The 19,151-nt window shown below is 40.8% G+C and overlaps 1 protein-coding gene across 3 annotated transcripts in view; it reads right to left on the bottom strand.

Annotated features, from left to right (window-relative positions):
- Nucleotides 1-19,151, bottom strand: part of WWP2 (WW domain containing E3 ubiquitin protein ligase 2) — a 134,182-nt gene that overhangs the window by 100,959 nt on the left and 14,072 nt on the right. For all 3 annotated transcript variants that reach the window (XM_012660496.1, XM_012660498.1, XM_012660499.1), the window contains exons 2-4: nucleotides 13,015-13,099; nucleotides 5,882-6,029; nucleotides 5,411-5,532 (exon numbers count right to left, since the gene is read on the bottom strand). In XM_012660496.1, the coding sequence (XP_012515950.1) occupies nucleotides 5,411-5,532; nucleotides 5,882-6,029; nucleotides 13,015-13,084 (340 nt within the window). In that variant the 5' untranslated portion in view covers nucleotides 13,085-13,099. The remainder of the gene's footprint in view (nucleotides 1-5,410; nucleotides 5,533-5,881; nucleotides 6,030-13,014; nucleotides 13,100-19,151) is intronic.

Genomic DNA, 19,151 nt, shown 5'->3' on the forward strand with positions numbered 1-19,151 from the left:
AGGGGGGGGGAAGGGAACCGTAACCTAAATATCTGTACCCCGATAATATACAGAAACAAACAAAAAAAGAATTCAATAACCTTGACTGATTACAAAAGAAAATTCAGAAACTAACAGCCATCTACCAACAATTCTGAGTTAGAAGACAGACTAAGAAAAGATCCCTCTGGAATTAATATCAAAACTTTTTAAGAATTAAAATAGAGTCTATCTAAAGACAAATTCAAAAATTACTTGAATGCATTTAGAGATATTCCATGTTACTGGATAGGAAGATTCAGTATAGAAATTCTCCATTAAATTAGCTTTACATATGACAGGATTTTAATAAAACCTCAGGAGATTTTTCTGGGGGCTACAGAGGATAGGAAGAGGAAAGAACCTGAGAAAATTTAAAGTTCATTTGATGATGTTACATATGCAAAGAAAAGAGGCAAGAAGATTTCAGGAAAAAAAAAAAACCTGAACTGCCAGACATTAAAACATAATGTTACAATAGCTACAACAGAGTGATTTGGAAAGGTTAATAAAACAATGGATGAAATGGAAAATCACTAAATAGGCCCCAGTGTACACATGTTTTTAATATATGCTTAAAGTAGCAACTTAAATCATTGGGGAAATAGATGGATTATTCAATAAGCAGAGCTAAAGCAATAAGTTAGCTACCATAGAAGAAAATAAATTAGATCCCTAGTCATACTCTACCCAAAAATAAATTCCTTTGGATGAAGAATTAAATGTGAAAAAGTAAAATCACAAAGAACTAGGAAAAAACAGAGGTGACTACATTTGCCTGATCTCAGAATGGGGAATGCCTCTCAAAGCACAAAAGAAAAGATTGAAAACATAAAGGGTGGCAGGTTGGACTACAAAAAGTTTAAAACATGTTCGGAAAAAAGACAAAAAAAAAAACTACAAAGTTAAAATGGAAATGAAAACTGGAAAAACATTTACAAATTATAAGACAAAGAATAAAAGCCTTAACATATAAACAGCACTTTCATAACCAAGAGAGAAAAACACACACTGCAGTATAATGAGCAAAGGACAGGCAATAAACACATTTTTAAATCATCCATTATCCTTCAACAAATCACGGCATTATAAAAAAGTAGGATGGAGGGGAAGTGTCTCAGAGACATAACAATCCCAGACGCAATGAGTAAGCCTTCCCAAATCCAGGTTCAAGCAAACCAATTGTAAAACGACACCTTGGAGACAAACGGTGACTGAATATTAACTAGGTATTAGGTATAATAAAGAATTCATGTCAACATTGCTAGGTGTGACAATGGTATGGCATTACATAAAAAAATGTCCTTTTTTAAATGAGATGCATGCTGAAGAATCTAGGATAAAATGTCAGGACATCAACAATTTACTTTAAAATACTTCAGCCTTATTGAGAAACCAGAACAGAGCAAAAAAATAAAAAATAAAGTAAAAAAAAATACTTCAGCCAAAAAAGAATAGCTGACACAAATCTGGCATAATGTTAATAATTATCAAATAGGGAAAAAAAAAAAAATCCTTTTTTTTTTTTTTTTTTTACAAATAATATCTAATATATGCCAAGGTACAACAGAAACCAGAAATTTCAGCCACTGTGGATGGGAGGGCAAATTAGAACAGATTTCACGGGACTAGAAGCATTTCAGATTTGGGAATATTTGCACATACTTAATGAGATATTTTAGGGATGGGACCCAAGTCTAAACACAGAATTCATTTCTGCTGTTCACGTATGATCTCGATTTGGTTTCCCTGACATTGTAAATATTGGTATATGTCTACACATGGGAAAAATTTCAAAAGGGCATTCATCAAAATGTTACCAATATCCTACTGAGTACTCTTGAGGGAAATTCATTTATGTTTCATAGACACCTTATACACATAGCCTGAAGGCTATTCAACAGTTTTAATAATTCTGTGCATGAAACAAAGCTTGCGTACACTGAATCATCAAAAAGCAATGGTGTCAAATGTGGAATTTTCCACTTGTGGCACCCCGTCAGCACTCAAAATGTCTCATATTTTGGAGCATTTCAGAGCTCAGATTTTCAGATTAGGGATGCTCAACATGGAGAACTTTCTGGAGGTTAATCTGGCAACATGTGTCAAAACTCTTGAAAAATGTTAAAACTTGGCAAGTCCATGTTCAATAATTTATCCCAAGTAAATTTTCAGCAATGAGCACAAAGATTTATAAACTTGTAAATTTATCATAGCATTATTTATGACTGTGAAATACTGAAAATACCCAAATGGTCAACCTTAAATCTTCACGCAGCTGTATGATAGACTTCAGGAAGTCATCAAAAACTGAATTTTAGAAGAATAATTAAAGCTATACTGATAAATTTTATGATTCAGTAGCTATAAAAATAAAAATCAGCATGGCAGTTCCTTTAAAAATTAAAAACAGACAGCCTAAAAAAATAAAAAATTAAAAAAATTAAAAATTTAAAAAATTAAAAAATAAATAAAATAAAATAAAAAAAAATAGCCTGAGCAAGACCGAGACCCCATCTCTACTAAAAACAGAAAAAATTAGCTGGGTGTGGTGGCACACGCCTGTAGTCCCAGCTACTTGGGAGGTTGAGGCAGGAGGATCGCTTGAGCCCAGGAGTTTGAGGTTGCCGAGAGCTATGATGATGCCATTGTACTCTAGCCCAAGGGTGACAGAGCGAGACTCTGCCTCAAATAAAAAAAAAAAAATTAAAAATAGAAGCCAGGCACAATGGCCCCTATAGTCCCAGCTACTTGGGAGGCTGAGGCAGGAGGATCGCTTAAGCCCAGGAGTTCAAGGCTGTCATGTGCTATGATTGCACCTGAAAATAGCCACTGCACTCCAGCCTGGGCAACACAGGGAGACCGTCTCTTAAAAAAAAATTTAAAAATAGAATTACCATATAACCCAGCATCCCACTTTTAGGTATGTACCATGACAGCAGGGACTCAAAGAGATATTTGCATACCCATGTTCACAGCAGCATTATTAATATCCAAAAGGTACAAACAACCCCGTGCCCACTGACAGATGAATAATGTGGTATAACCATACAATGGAATATTATTCAGCCTTTAAAAACAAGGAAATTCTGACACATGGTACAACAAGAATAAGCCTTGAGGACATCATGCTTAGTCGAACAAGCCAGTCACAAAAGGACAAACACTGTACGATTCCATTTACATGAAGTACATAAAATAGTTAAATTCATACATAGCCAGGCACGGTGGCACATACCTATGGTCCCAGCTACTTGGAAAGCTAAGGCAGGAGGATCACCTGAGGCCAGGAGTTCAAGTCCAGCCTGGGCAACATAGCAAGACATGGTCTCAACTTTTTAAAATATTTCTTTAAAAAGTTCATAGAGGTAAAAAGTAGAATAGTGGCTGCCAGGGGCTAGAGCGAGGGGAGCATGGGGAATTAGTGTTTAATGGGTACAAAGTTTCAGTTGTACAAGATGAAAAGAATCCTGAGGATGGATGGTGGTGAAGGTTGCACAGGATCGATGTACTTAATACCACTGAACTGTACACTTGGCCGGGCTCGGTGGCTCACGCCTGTAATCCTAGCACTCTGGGAGGCCGAGGTGGGAGGATTGCTTGAGCCCAGGAGTTCGAGACCAGCCTGAGCAAGAACAAGACCCTGTCTCTACCAAAAAAAAAATAGAAAAATTAGGCAGGCTTTGTGGTGTGCACCTGTAGTCCTAGCTTCAGGACTGCTGGGGCTGAGGCTAAGGCAGGAGGATCACTTGAGCCCAGGAGTTTGAGGTTGCAGTGACCTATGATGATGCCACTGCACTCTAACTCTACCCAAGGTGACAGAGTAAGACTCTGCCTCAAAAAAAAAAAAAAAGAAAACTGAACTGTATGCTTAAAATGATTAAGATAATAAATTTTGTTATGTGTATTTTATCATAATTAAAAACAAATAAAGATATACTGATACATTTTAAAGAGAAAAGAAAGGCATGTTGCAAAATAATATGTTCATATCTGACCTCAACTTAGGTTTCCCTGACATCATAAATATTGATACACGTCCACACACAGGGGAAAAAAGCTCATCAAAATGTTACCAAGACCTACTGAAAATTGTTGAGGGAAAAAAATGTTAACAGTAATTATCACTAGGTGCTGCACTGATGGGTAAGTTTGTTTTCTTTGTGTATCTGTGTGCTTTTCTGTAATTTCTAATTTCTACAATTACTTTTGTTAATCAAAAGCCAAGGTATGTTAACTAGACAAAGGAAGAACGAAAAAGGCACTCAGACTGGGTGCCGCATCCTAATATGAGAACATCCACAAGTGTATTTCCAAATCACGTAATAAATATGATTCTTTTGATCATCGAATTATATAAAAGGCAGGCTAGGGGTTTGAGAAAATAAAGACTGACTCAGAAGACAAAGCATCAGGAAGTTCCCTGCAGAATTAAAATAGAGGCATATCCCTGGTTTTGAACAATTCCTCAGGCCAGAGCGGGTTCTGCACATCTCTGTGTGCCCAGCAGAAAGGAAAAGACCAGAAGAGGCTCAAACACCTTCCGAGTGGCCCATCGCTTGAAAAATCAGGCTCAGAAAGAAAAGACTCTTAAGCCAATGCAAGGCTCTCCCTGGGACTGAACACTCCCTGCCCCCACACGTCTCTTAAGCTAAATCCACTTTCAGAAAATATTTTCTAGACAGCAGACATCAAGAGAAAAAGGAGCCTTTCTTTCTGCAGCATTTGCTCGCCGCATATGGTACTGCTCTGAATAGAGGCTTTATGAGGGAGGGTCCAAATACCACAGCCATGGGTTACGCCGCTGACCACAAACAGCAATAAATAGACGTGCAGATTTATACATCCGAGCAGCAGAGGCAGCCTGGATAATTAAGATAGAGCTTCCATCACATTCCAATATCCAGTAGATGTTTACCGAGCGCCTACTAAGTGCGGGACACTGTTTGTAACACTGTCCCAGACAGACACACACGCGTGCACACGTGCACATGTTCACACAGTTCCTTTGTTCTGTTCTGGGGCTCAGACTAGAAGAGCAATGATTTAGGCTGGAGGCATTTGACAGTTTCAGTCAACATACCGCGCATGATCTCCTGGGTTGGGAAGAGGAGCAGGCAGAAGGAAAGTTCCCCCCACCACCTACCCCAGGAAGGATCAGAGGGAACACAGCACTGCAGCCCACCACCAGAGGCCCTGGACAAAGGCGGCTGACCTCTCCAGTGGAGGCAGAGGAGCTCCCAGCCTTCCTACAACTCCACAGCGAGCACCCGCGGGGAGCAGAGCCACCCCAGCCCCTGGTCCCGGGGGAAACGGCATCACCAGGTGTATCTGCCAGGTCCTCCCGACGCCCAGCAATGACTCCCGCCAGCGCCCCCTTCATCGTACGTACTTTTGCCCCCATTGTTCTTCAGGACGTTGGAGAGGTTGACAGAGGCGGTGCCTAGCAGCTCATTTCTCAAGGTGTGGCAGCTCCAGACCTTCAAATCTAAATGACTCTGGGCCGTGACATTCCTGGAAAACAAGTACTTGATTCATCACATCCAGGCAGCAGATCGGTCATTCCTATAACTTAGAAGAAAACAGCTAAACTACACTGCTGACATCGTGGCGGCAGAACCAAAACAGGAAGACACCCACATGTACCCTCTCCCTCCGCAAAGCTGACCCTGTAACCCTCTAGCTAACAATGGACGCTCTATGAGCTCAATGATATAGGAACACCTACAGCGAGGCCCCTTGGGTACCACAGGCAGAAGAGGCTGAGGCTCCACAAGCACCCTGTGTCTTCCACTGCCCCCTCGGAGCACCCTCTCGCCTTTCCCCAGCTTGCTGCATCCAAAAAGAAGGGACTGTCTCTTACAAGATGATGATCTCATTCCAGAGAAGCTCAGAGCTCCCAATGCGCTTCCCAGTCTTCTTGGTCTCACTGGGGAGCCCATCCACCGCCACCTCCACGTAGGAGTTAATTCGAGGCTGACGATTATGCACCTTGGGCTTTGCTGACACCACTGGACGAGAAAGAAAGAAAAAGTCAGAGGAGTCACAGGGTTTCCAGATGCCCCCCTGTGGCAGACGTTCTGGCTCTTTCTGGTTGTTTCTTTGAAAAAAATTAATTCTGTTTTGTCCTGATTCTAAAAACTTTTTATTTTTTTCTCTTCTCTCCAGCTCCTCTCTTTAAAAACTTTTTAAAGAAATATGAGTATATAAAAAAATATGAAGTATAAGAAAAAAAATCACTCCTAACCTGAAACCATTGGGATAATTACTGTTAATTATCATTACCAATTTATCACTGGTAAATCTTTCAGACTTTCATCTTTTATTTCCCCAATTCTTTAAAAATTCTTCTCCCCCCAAAATCAATCTTGAATGACTGCAACCTAAGCCTATGGTATGGATATGTTAACTATTCTTTCATTGTTAAAAAGAGTACTTATAATTTTTTGCTCTGGGAAAATTACACTGAATGTATACATTTGCAAGCATTTCTTGAGTATTCCTCCAAAGGATATGAACATTTTTAAAAGTTCTTAAAACTGCTTAATTCATTTTCAAAAAAGGTAAACCCAAGCTGACTCCCATTAGTACAATAGGAGTAGATCCATTTTTACCAAACACTGCAGAGTGCTGAGTACTAACCGTTTTACTTTTTGCAAATCACACAGGTAAAAATAAAATAGTATAAAAAGAATAGCTAAGATTTAAAGAGCACTTAATACAGACACTATGCCATGTACACATTATCTAACTGACTCCTCTCAACAGACCCATGAGGCAGGGAATATATTATCGCCCCTGGCTTACCAAGGAGGAAACAGGCTTGAGAAGCAAGGTCATTGCCCCAGGCTACATAGCCAGGGAGCTACAAACCACAAAGTGCTCCCAGCCAGCCCAACTCCACACCATGCTGTGTGTCACTATCAAACTTTGCTTATTTGTTCTATCACTGTTCTTCAATTACTAGTGAGGCTGAATATTTTTTCCATGTGCTTGTTAGCGAACTGCATTTCCTCTTTGGCTCCTAGCCTTCATGTGGTGGCATTTTCCAAGTTTATATGGGCCCAGCAAGCCAAAGACACACAGACACAAAGCTAAGCAAGGATTACACCTGAAAGTTGGACAAGTGTCCTCATGTCACATGTATTACCCATGGTGGAAATTCTAGGTCCTAGGAAGAAACACATCTAGACAACTTCCATCCTGTGTCCCAAATCTGAGGATGACGTCCCTGGCCCATAAGGCAAGAATACTCTAGTCTGAGCTCCCCCCTGTCGAATATTAGCAAACCTCTCCCTCCCAGGCCCTTCCCACAGTCCTATCATGGCCCACAACTTGGCAAAGACCAAATCCACCTCCAGATTGTTTTTTTGTAATAACTGTCTTCCCCAGGCCCCAAAGGAATTGTAGGAAAGAAGCCAAGAAGCAAAAAAATAGTTGCGGCTAAGATTCAGAAGCAACAAGGGCTGGTTCTAAGAATAAAGCTTTGTGGCCCTGAGGCATGGCCCAGAGCAGGAAAATGAGATCTTTACACGTGGACCGAGGCTAACTGAGGCCACCTGGTGGTGAGAGAGTAGATCTGCAGGCCTTTTACTTAAAAAAAAAAAATAGGGACTACACACAATCAGACAGAACGGTTTGGCTTACGATTTTTCCACTGCACGATGGTGCAACAGGGCTGTAGAAACCATACTTTCAATTCTGAGTTTTGATCTTTTCCCAAACTGGCCACATGCGGTATTGCGCAACAGCAGTGAGCCGCAGCTCCCGGTCAGCCACACTACCTACGATGTACTGTGTTGCCACATGATTTTGCCCAACTGTAGGCTAATGTAAGTCTTCTGAGCACATTTAAGGTGGGCTAGGCTGGCTGGAACCATGGCTCACATTTGTAATCCCAGCACTTCGGGGGGCCAAGGCAGGAGGATTGCTTGAGGCCAAGTGTTGGAGACCAGCCTGTGCAAGAGCGAGACCCTGTCTCTACAAAAAAATAAATTAGCCAGGCACAGTGGCGCCTGACTGTAGTCCCTGCCCAGCTACTCAGAAGGCTGAGGTGGGAGGGTCCCTTGAGCTCAATAATTTGAGGTTGCCGTGAACTGTGCTCACACCAATATACTCCAGCCTGGGCCACAGAGCAAGACCCCCTCAATAACAACGACAACAACAAAAAAAGAGTAGGCTAGGCTAAGCTACGATGTTCAGTGGGGTAGGTGTATTAAATGCATTTTCCATTTATAATATTTCCAACTTATGGGTTTTTCAGGATGCAACCCCGCTGTAAGTCAAGGAGTATCTGTACCCATCCTTAGAGACCTATAATTTTGAGCCAGACAATCTCTTTAAAATCAACAAGTTCAAACTCTTTATTTCCTAGTTGGGCCAACTAAGATTCAGGAAGGTGAAATAACTTATCCCAAATCATGGAGCGAGTCAGAGAAGAGCTAAGACTGGAACCAAGTCTCCCAGCTTCTAGGCCATGTCAACTCTACCATGTTATATCCTTTTTGTTGCCATGTAGCTTTTTTTCCTTAGAAATTTTTTTTACTTTTTTAAATTTTGATATAATTTCAGACTTCTAGAAAACTAGCAAGAATACTACAAAGCATTCCTCAGAGTCACCCAATATTAACTTTTGACTATATTTGCTTTATTATAATTTTTTCCCCCTAACTCAAATTTTGCCAATTTTCCTATCAATGTCCATCATAGCAAAAAAGAAAAGAAAAATTTTTTCTGGTCCAGGACCCAAGGTAGGATCACATACTACATTCAGTAGTCTTATTTTGAAGTTTCCAATCTATAGAAAAGTTGGAACAATAGAATGACAAATATTTATATACTCTTTACCGATTGTTATCATTTTGCCACATTTGTTTTTTGTTCTATGTGTCTGTCTATATCGGCACCATCCAAGAGAACTTCTTCTACCATGATGAAAATGTTCCATACCTGTGCTGTCCAAAACATTGCTATGAGACACATGTTGCTATTGAGCACTTGAAATATGACTAGTGCAAATGAGGATGTGAATTTTATCTAATGTTAATTAAAATGTAAATAGTTCTGTGTGGCTACAGGGGCTACCCTACTGGACAGCACAGATTAGAGATATATGCCATCTGTATGTATGTATGTATGTATGTATGTATGTATCCACACTGTTCTTGGAAAACCATTTGAAAGCAAGTTGTAGACATCATGACAGATCAGCCCTAAATGCCCTAAGAATGCAACTCCTAAGAATGAGGACACTGTCCCACCTAACCACACCACCACTATCAAATCTAAAAAAATTTAGTCACTCCCTCTATCATCTGATATCCAGTCAACATCCTAATTTCCCAAATTGTTGCAAACATATTTTTACAGCTGCTTTTTCCCACAATCCAAGATCCAATCAAAATGCACCTGGCTATTGTCTCCATAATCTTTTAAAATCTAGAACACCCTCTCTTGTTTTCCATGACAATAATTTCGAAAGACTTCTACCAGCTGTTTTATAGGATGTGCCAAAATTCTGCATTTTTCTGATTGTTTCCTCATGATTAGATTCACTTCAAATATTTTTGTCAAGAATACTACATAAGTTACGTTGTGTACCTCTTATTGTATATAGTAGGCTGGCCTCCTATTGGGGTTGCTAAGTTCAAGTTCTTGGTTAATGTGGAGTCAGCCAGGTCTCTCCACTGTAAATATACATTTTCCCTCTATAATTTATATTCATTGATAATCGGTGGGGTGCTATTTTGAATATCTCTTATTGTTAAAAAACCAGCCCAAGTATGTCTTCCATTGCCCATGGAGGTAAAAAAGAAAAAAAAAAAAAAAAGTCAAAATAAAGGCCTCAAGATATGAGCAACTTTATCTACAAAGTCTATTCACTGTTTCATGAAATCTAAATGCCAGTTTATTATACACGGAATCACGTCTTCACCTAGAATGTAGCTTTTAAAGTCAACAAGTAAGGCAAAAATCACATAATACCAAAATTATACCCTTACAAAGCTCTCAGGAAAGCACCACAATAGAGTCTGGCATGTTGTCTTTCAAAAGGCTCCAAATAGACTGTTTTTTGCTTTGTTAGGCTGCATTTTTCAGTGTTCAATTTTTCAGTGTTTCTTGAGTTAAATATTAAATAAAATAGCTGGCTTATGTTTAAGGGCCTTGATGTATTTCAATATATACCTTAAAACTCTAGGATCATACTGTGGATGGCACAAGGGAACCGAGGCAAACAGAAGGCACTACATGATGACATCCCCCACATCACACTACCAGCTCTCTCAGTGCAATGCCTGGGAAAAAGAACCACCCATGCTATTTAAATTGTTATTTCTCTCTTTCTCCCCCATTTTCCTGGATGGTATTATCAAATCTCTGTAGATTAAATGCACATACAGTGAGATCTACCTGTATTATCAAGTTAGCTCTTTCCACACTAGTAAGAAAATGTACCTTGAAGAAAGGCAACAGAGAAACCTTTAGAAATAACTGTGTGTTCCTGAACAATATGATCCCAAGACAGGGACCTCAGGATGTTACCAGAGTCCATGGGCAGACTTCTGCTTTGACCTATGCTAATTATTAGCTAAGGCAGTCTCAAGTTCAAAACCAAACCTGTACACTATAATCCATTTCCCTACTCAAAAGGGCTGGAGCCGCCATAAGACTCCAAGAAAAATAATTAAAATGTTTCAAGACTACAAAAAAAAATCAATAACTCAACAGGAAACAGGCAAAGAATATGAATACACAATCCAAAGAAAAGGAAATATAAATTTCCCCTAAATCTACTATAAAATGCTACACATCATTATGGTTGACCCTTGAACAACACAGGTTTGAACTTTGAGGGTTCACTTATATGTAGATTTTCTTCCACCTCTGCCATCCCTGAGACTACAAGACCAACCCCTCCCTTTCCCCTCTACTCCTCCAGTCTACTTAATGTGAAGACCACGAGGATAAAGATCTTTATTACTTTATTGTAAGAAGACAGGATATAACACACATAACATAAAAATGTGTTAATCGACTGTTTGTGTAATCGGTAAGGCTTCCGGTCAACAGTAGGCTATAATAGTTAAGTTTTGATGGGTCAAAAGTTAGATGCAGATTTTCAGCTGCATCCCTAACCCCCACACTGTTCAAGGGTCAACTGTGTAACTAAAGAAGTGGGAAATAAAACTACACTGAGAAAACAAGCTTTTACCAATCAGATTGGCAAAAATAAAAAGGCTGACGACACATCGTGAGGGTAGTTATGGAGAAACAGGCACTCTCAAACATTGCTAGAAGAGTGTTTCTTCCAAGGAACGCAATCTGGCTCTCAAAATTACAAAAATTCATCCCCTTGGATATATCTTGGAAGGGATACACAAGAAACAGATAACATCATTTCCTCCAAACAGGGACTCGGAAGGGCTGGAGGAAAGGAAAGAATTCTGAACTATGTGAATGCATTAAATAAAGGAATAACATTTATATTTCAAAAATATTAACGAAAAATATTGTCAAGAAATACAATTTTGCCTCCAGAGGGCCATGTTGAGGGGCCTGAGCTCAGACACTGAGTGCTGCTCCCCCATCCCGGGCATCTGCTCAGTCCCGTGAGTCCTGCAGAGCGACAGCGACTGAAGCAACATTCGTTCATTCAGGCAGTATTCACTGAGGGCCCACTATGTGTCAGGCACTGTTCCAGTGGCTGGTGTATTGACAGTGACCAAAACAGACAAAAATCCCTGTTCTCGTGGAGCTTACATTCTCAATTTGAAAGAGACTGCTGATAAATGAAACAAATAAAAATATGTGAGTATGGTGACAAGGACTGAGAAGAAAAGTCGGGGAGGAAGGCAGCCGTAGATCAGAGGGTCAGGAAGGCCACATTGCACAGGGTGACTTTTGAGTAAAGAGCTAGGAAAGAAAGTAAGGAAGCCAGCTAAAAGCATTTCGCTCAGAGGGAACAGCACGTGCAAAGGCCCAGAGGCAGAAGCCTGCCCAGTGTATTCGATGAAGAGCAAGGAGCCCTGTGTGGCTGGAGCCCTGTGAACGTGGACAAGTAACAGGAGATGAGAAACAGGAAGAGGAGACATGATGTGGGATCTTCAGCTTTTACTGTGTGAGCTGAAGGGTTTGAGCAGAGGAGTGACAAAGTGACAAGATCCAGCTTACTCTTTTTTTTTTTTTAGAGACAGGGTCTCACTCTGTCATCCAGGCTGGAGCATTGTGGCACGATCATAGCTCACCGCAGCCTCCAATTCCTGGGCTCAAGTGATCCTCCCACCTCAGCCTCCCCAGTAGCTGGGACTACAGGTGTGCACTGCGATGCCCACTCCAGCTTAGATTTTAACAAGAACACTGGCTGCTGTGTGACTAACGGACTGAAGGAGGGCAAAGGGCACAGCAGCATGCAGGCTGGGAGGCTACTGTCTTAATGCAAGGTGAAGAAGATGACAGCATGGACTAGGCCGAGACCATAGGGGTGGTGAGAAATGGCAGATGTTGGATACATTCTGAAGATAGAGCCAACCAGATTTGCTGATAGGTTGAATACCCGACATGAGAAAGAAAAGTCAGGAGCTCAGTTATAGACACGTCAAATTTACATGTTTACTAAATATTCAGGTGGAAGCAACAAGTTAGCTACTGGATATAAGAATCAGGAGGTCAGAGGAAAGGCCCAGAGGGAGTGATCTTATATTGGTGGCATTTAAAGCCACAAGGTTGGATGGATCACCTAGGGAGTGAGTATAGACAGAAAAGAGCCCTTGGGCATGAAGGAATCACCATTTTAGATAACTTTAGCCTCAAGTTCCTTTTTTCCTTCTTCTTCGAGTTATTTTCTTTCTTCTTCAAGAATTCCAGCTACAAAATGACAATCCCATGAAGATGAACAGTTACACCAGTAAGCTATTTTACAAAACTTGGCTCGCCAGGTGTAGTATCATTCCACCTGTTCCCACACATACAGTAAACGATTCACACAGTGCCACTCACCTTTCAAAGTAAGCTGAGACTTCTCGAAAGGCAGGGCCACTCCTGCCCGGCTGGAGCTGGCAGATGCCATGTCATCACCATGAAACTGCAAGACAAACAGAGCAGCGGGTTTAGAGAACATCTGATAAGATGACTGAGGAACTGAACTCAATTTTAATGTTTAAGTTTAAAGAGACAGAAGCAAGAAAACATAAACATCCAAGCAACTGTGGCCATGCTACTTAGGGTAGGGTACTGTCTGTCTTCTGATGACCCTTGAACCTGGATAGGTCTTGGATGGTCTAGGAAGAACACGGGACTGTTACATGTTATAACAACGTCTGGAGGAGGGCAAGACTAATACAACATCTCCTAAAAGAAAGTCACAGCTTAACAATAAAAAGACAATTAATCTACTATGTTATATGAGGGGCAAGCCTTTCGCCAACACCACGAGGGTCTCTGGCCCAATGAATAGAGTTTGATCGTAATCCTTGCTACCAGTATAAGGTAAAAAAAGGAAAAAAAAAAACAAAACACACAACTAATCCAATTTTTTAAATGAGTAAAAGATCTGAATAGACATTTGTCCAAAGAAGACATCCAAATGGCTAATTAACACACTAAACGATTCTCAACACCATTAGCCAGACATCCCTGTCTCCGTATCTTGACTAGAAGCAGAAATCTATCTTGTACTTTGAATGGATCTTTTACTCATATGTGATTTTGGAACATCATCATTTGTCATTTGGAAAATATTGGTTCATTGAGTTATGCAGATATGCCAAATGTTGACACATTTCATTACACAATATAAAAAAATGGTATTTGTGAATGTCACCACTGACTTCATCAGACAAGTCTTTAAGCATCAGGAAGCTGCTGAGCTCTTGGTGGTAAAATAAGTGTTCTAAAATTCTAATTTCACTTAAAGACTCATATTTTAAGCCGGCTGCCGTGGCACATGCCTGTATCCCAGCTACTCAGGAGGCTGAGATGGGAGGATCGCTTGAGCCCAGCCTGGGCAACACAGAGAGACCACATCTCAACAACAACAACAACAAAACCCAAAAACCAAAAAAACTCATATTTATCAATAGCAGCAAATACTGTCAGTGGTTTTCCTCGAAGTGTCAGGCTCACTTCATTCATTTTCAAGAAAATGTCTGCCAAATACGTAAATCTAGTAATGTTCATTTGTCTACTAGTTGTTTTCTTTTTTTAAACTAGAAATAGTATTTCACCAAAAAAGCAACAAATCCAGCTCTCAATGCAAACAACCGTACAAGTGCTTTCTCTCAACACACTGTCAACCTTCCACGTGCAGCAGAGGAGCTTCGGGCTGTTTCCCATTTCAACGTACAGAGAATTAGAAAGAATGTGCTCAGGAGTCAGGACTCCATCCAATTAATAAATTTTACTGCTTCATCAAGGACATTCTTATATGAAACTGGCTTTTTCTTGTCTTTTTGCTGAGAGTGTTTTGTGTTGAAGAATACCATGGCAACAGCACAGCCTGCTTCGTGCTGGCCTCGACAGCTTTGCCCACCTTTGCTTTTGCACCACCAGTGCAAATGGCATCACAGTGAAAAGGCAAATAAAGAATCTGTGTTATTAGGAAAATAGTTTTGACCTTGCAGAAGCCTAGGCAAGTCTCAGAGGCCTCCAGATGCCTGAGGATCATACTTGAGAACTGTTGCTGTAAAAATACTATGAAATTCCTGTTCGAGTCAACATCATTAATACCTTCTTTCATTCTACATGTATGACCTCTCCTCCTGACTTCCTATTTTATTTTATGTTTTATTATTATTATTATTTTTTTTTTTTTTAGAGACAGGGTCTCGCTATATTTCCCAGGCTGGGGCACAGTGGCTACTCACAGGTGCAATCATAGCTCACGGCAGCCTTGAATTCCTGGGCACAAGCAATCCTCCCACCTCAGCCTCCTGAGTAGCTGGGACTACAGGTGGGTGCCACTGAGCCTAGCACCTGATTTCCCATTTTAAAGAGTTGTTCAGCCTTGAAACATGGTTATTAACTCACCACGTTACTCTAAGAATAGAAGCCCTTTACGTGACAATGAAATGTAGCTACAGCTAAATATTAATAACATTGATTTTGACATTTTCCGTAGCTAAACTCAAACAGTTTTATGCTTTAGGATTTTTAGTGGGCTAATCGGCCTGTGATTCTCCCTGTGTATACGTGTTAAATAAATTTCTATACCAAAAAAAAAAAAAAAAACATTTTTAGCAAAACAAAACAGAATTTGCCTTATTTGTAAGATACATCCAGTTTCCAAAAAGATGTAAAGTAGCTAGTTTTTTCTGGACTAGTCGGTAATAGGCATTTCACTTCAGTGGAAACCTCTCAAAATGTTACTTAGAAGCAAAAGGAATATAAAACCAAAGCTCTGCCTACCAAGGTCTCAGTGACCTCTGCGTTACTAAATCGAATGGTGACTCTCAGTCCTCCTGTGGAACTGCCTACTGGCGGCATCTGACATAACTGATCAGCCTTCCATCCTGAACCCTTTCTTCCCTTGGCTTCCAGGACACCGCACCTGCCTGATGCCCTGCCAGCCTCCCAGGCTGCCAGCTTCCGGCTTCTTTGGGGGCTCCTTCCCCCTCCTCAACCTCTAGCCATCAGTGTCCCACACCTCCAGCCTTACATCTCTTCTCTTGGCTATCTCAGCCTGTCTTGGGCTTTAGATCTCATCTACCTGCTGACAATCCCAAATTCAGGTGTCCAGTAGGATCCTCAGCCTTGAACCTCAGACCCTCAGATCCACTGGCCTATTGGCAAAACGACCTTCTGATAGTCCCCTCCATCCTGCTCTCCAGTTTTCCCCAGATTAGCTCATGACAACTCCTTCCACCCAGTGGTGCGGGCCACCACCCTGGGACTTATCCTTACTTCCCCCGTCCTCCTCACACCCTATATCCGATCTGTCAATAAACTTGGTGGTTCTACCTTTAAATATTTCCAAGTGCAACCATCTTAACACCTGGACTGTCACCACCTGAGTCCAAAGGGCCATGGTCTCTCACTTGGATTATTGCTTTTTCTGCTTCTGTCCTTTGCCCCTTTCAATCTAAACTCTAAATTCGGCAGAGAGTCATTTTTTAAATTATATATAAGTCAGATCATGTCACTCTGATGTCCAAAACCATCCAGCAGTTTCCATCTGCTTGGATTGAATGCGTCCCCCAAAGTTCATGTGTTGGCAACTTAATCCCCAATTCAACCGTATTAAGAGGTAGGACTTTTAAGAGGTTAAAAGATGAATGTCATTACAATCGATGTGGTTCATTATCTCAAGAGTGAGCTGGTTATAAAAGCGAGTTTGGCCCCCTCTTGTTCTCTCACCCTTCTGACTTCCACATGGGATGACGCGGCACGAAAGTCTTTGCCAGGATGTGGGCCCCTTCACCTTGGACTTCCCAGCCTCCAGAACGGTAAGAAACAAATCTCTTTTCTTTATAAATTACCCAGTCTCTGGTATTGTTATACCAGCACAAAACAGACTAAGACACAGTCTAACGCAGAGTGAAAGCCGAAGTCCTTAAAATGACCTTCAAGGGCTTAAGCAATATGCTCCTCTCACTTCCTCATACTACTCTGACCTCATCGGCCACTTCCCTGCCCCCTCATCCCCCACACACCCACCCCCTTGAACATGCAGACATGCTCCCGCCTGTCTTTGCATTCCACCCCCTCCTCTAGAATGCTCTCCCTCTAGGTATCCACAGAGGGCTTATTCCCCAACTGCCTTCAGGCATTTACTCAAAGGTCTCTTTCTTTTTTTTTTTTTTTTTTTTTTGAGACAGAGTCTGGCTCTGTTGCCCTGGCTAGAGTGTCGCGTGGCATCAGCCTAGCTCACAGCAACCTCAAACTCCTGGGCTCAAGCAGTCCTTCTGCCTCAGCCTCCAGACTAGCTAGGACTACAGGCATGTGCCACCATGCCCGGCTAGTTTTTTCTATATATTTTTAGTTGTCCGATTAATTTCTTTCTATTTTTAGTAGAGACGGGGTCTGGCTCTTGCTCAGGCTGGTCTTGAACTCCTGAGCTCAAACGATCCGCCCGCCTCGGCCTCCCAGAGTGCTAGGATTACAGGCGTGAGCCACCGCACCCAGCCAAAGGTCTCTTTCTTAAGGGGCCTTCCTTCTCTATTTCACTTTTTGTCCTTTATCACTGCATGCTACATACTGTATTTATTTACTGTATTTATTGCATGTCTCCCTCCACTAGAAGGTAAGTTCATCGAGGGCCACGATGTTTGTCTCATTTGTTAGCCCTCCAGCCCTCGTGTCTAAAATGGTACCTGGCTCTTAGTAGGAACTCCATAAATATTTACTGAATGAATGAATTTGAACACCAATTTTCTGAAATTTAAAAAGATGGTGTTTTGACTCCCTTAGACTAAATTTGTTTTGGTGAACCAGTAAAAAGACGAACTCTCCTTGCTACCCATCAGATTAGAAAGAGATGAGAAATCTGACAGTAAGTGTTAGCGAGAAGGCTCACACACTGCTGCACAAGGTACACATTAGATGGCACCTGACAACCTCCCATAGACTTCATGACACGTATATTGTAACCCCCGGGATTCTACTCCCAGGCATCTGTGAGAGGAAAATTCTCCAACAAACACAGAAGAAGCCGTGTTTAAGGATGTTCATGAGAGCGATGCTTATAATAGCAAAACATTGTAAACAACCTAAGTATCCATCAATGGGAAAATAGATAAATTGTGATAATTTCTAAAATGGAATGGTATATAGTAACTGAAATATATGAATTCAAGCCACATGTACAAATCCCAAACTATAACACTAAGAGACAAAAAAAAATGCAAGTGGCAGCCTAAGTACAGTATGGTGTCATTGGTCTACACTTGAACTTACACAAAACAACTCCATATACTGCTGTATACGTATACTGTATACGTATATGTATACTGCTGTATACAGCAGTGTGTCCACTAGTGGACACACAATTGTAGTAAAAGTATAAAAGCATGGACAGGAAGGAACCATCCCAAGTTCAGAACAGAATTTCCCTCTTGGGTAGGGGAGGAGGAGGCAGGAGAATTGGAGTGAGGAGAGAGACCAAGGGAACTTCAACTGTATCTATAGCATTTTATCTTTTAAAGAAAAAAGTTCCAGAGCAAATATGGCAAAATGTTCATATTCATTAAATCCAGATGGTGGTTTTTACGACTTTTTGTTATCTTAGTCTCTGAACCATTTTATATGTTTGATCTTCTTCATAATTGAACAATAATTTTAAGGGAAAAAAGATCATATCTTGAGTAATGAAGGGAAGATTAATGATCATAAATTAAGCCTCAGGGCTTTTAGTAACTGGCTTTTAAAACACTAAAAGCTGGAAATCCATTATTTATAGACTTTACAAATAAAAGAATATTTTCAAAATCTTTACATCTATTGGGACTCTTTCTTTCCTAAGGCAACTCAACTATCGGTAGTTTTTGAACTAGCTTGTTCTCCTGAGCTTTAGCTGTTTATAGCCTTTGGTCTTAACTCTTAGAGAATGAAACCTGAAGCCCCCACATGGCCTATTAAATAAGAGAAAGACCAAATCTCTTGATCTACACTTCAGGGCCCCAAAAATCAATCGGACACATTCTAAAGAAGCCTTGGAAGGAACAAAGCCAACTGGGAAAAACAAGGTAGATACCACCACCAAGGATTTTTTCTGCCATGTCTTTCACACTGACAGCCCATTGTTTATTAACAGTGATCCATGATGTTCCTGGAGCTTTGTCTGGAGTTGCAGATCCAATTAGCAAGATAACCACCCTGACATTTTGCAAGGTAGGTATTTTGAATTGTAAAATCTTTGCAATTTATATATAAAGAAAAATAACCCTCACTGTGGAAGTTAAGAAAGATCCCATCCCAGTCCAAGTACTTTAAACCCATTAGCTTTTGTCTCAGGGTCCCATCTTATACATGGTTCCTAATGTGTATTAGGTCCAAATTCCCAGAATTTACACTATACCTGTCTCAGCAACACAAGTAGATGACTTTGTACACATACTCATGTCATTTTTCCCCTGCTAATAGCAAAAGAAAGTATTTGCATCCTAATTACTCCCAAAAAAACTGAGTTAGCATAAGTCTGG

Source organism: Propithecus coquereli, unplaced genomic scaffold (genome assembly GCF_000956105.1).
Source record: "Propithecus coquereli isolate 6110/MARCELLA unplaced genomic scaffold, Pcoq_1.0 Scaffold67, whole genome shotgun sequence".
In the NCBI taxonomy this organism is placed as follows: Eukaryota; Metazoa; Chordata; class Mammalia; order Primates; family Indriidae; genus Propithecus; species Propithecus coquereli.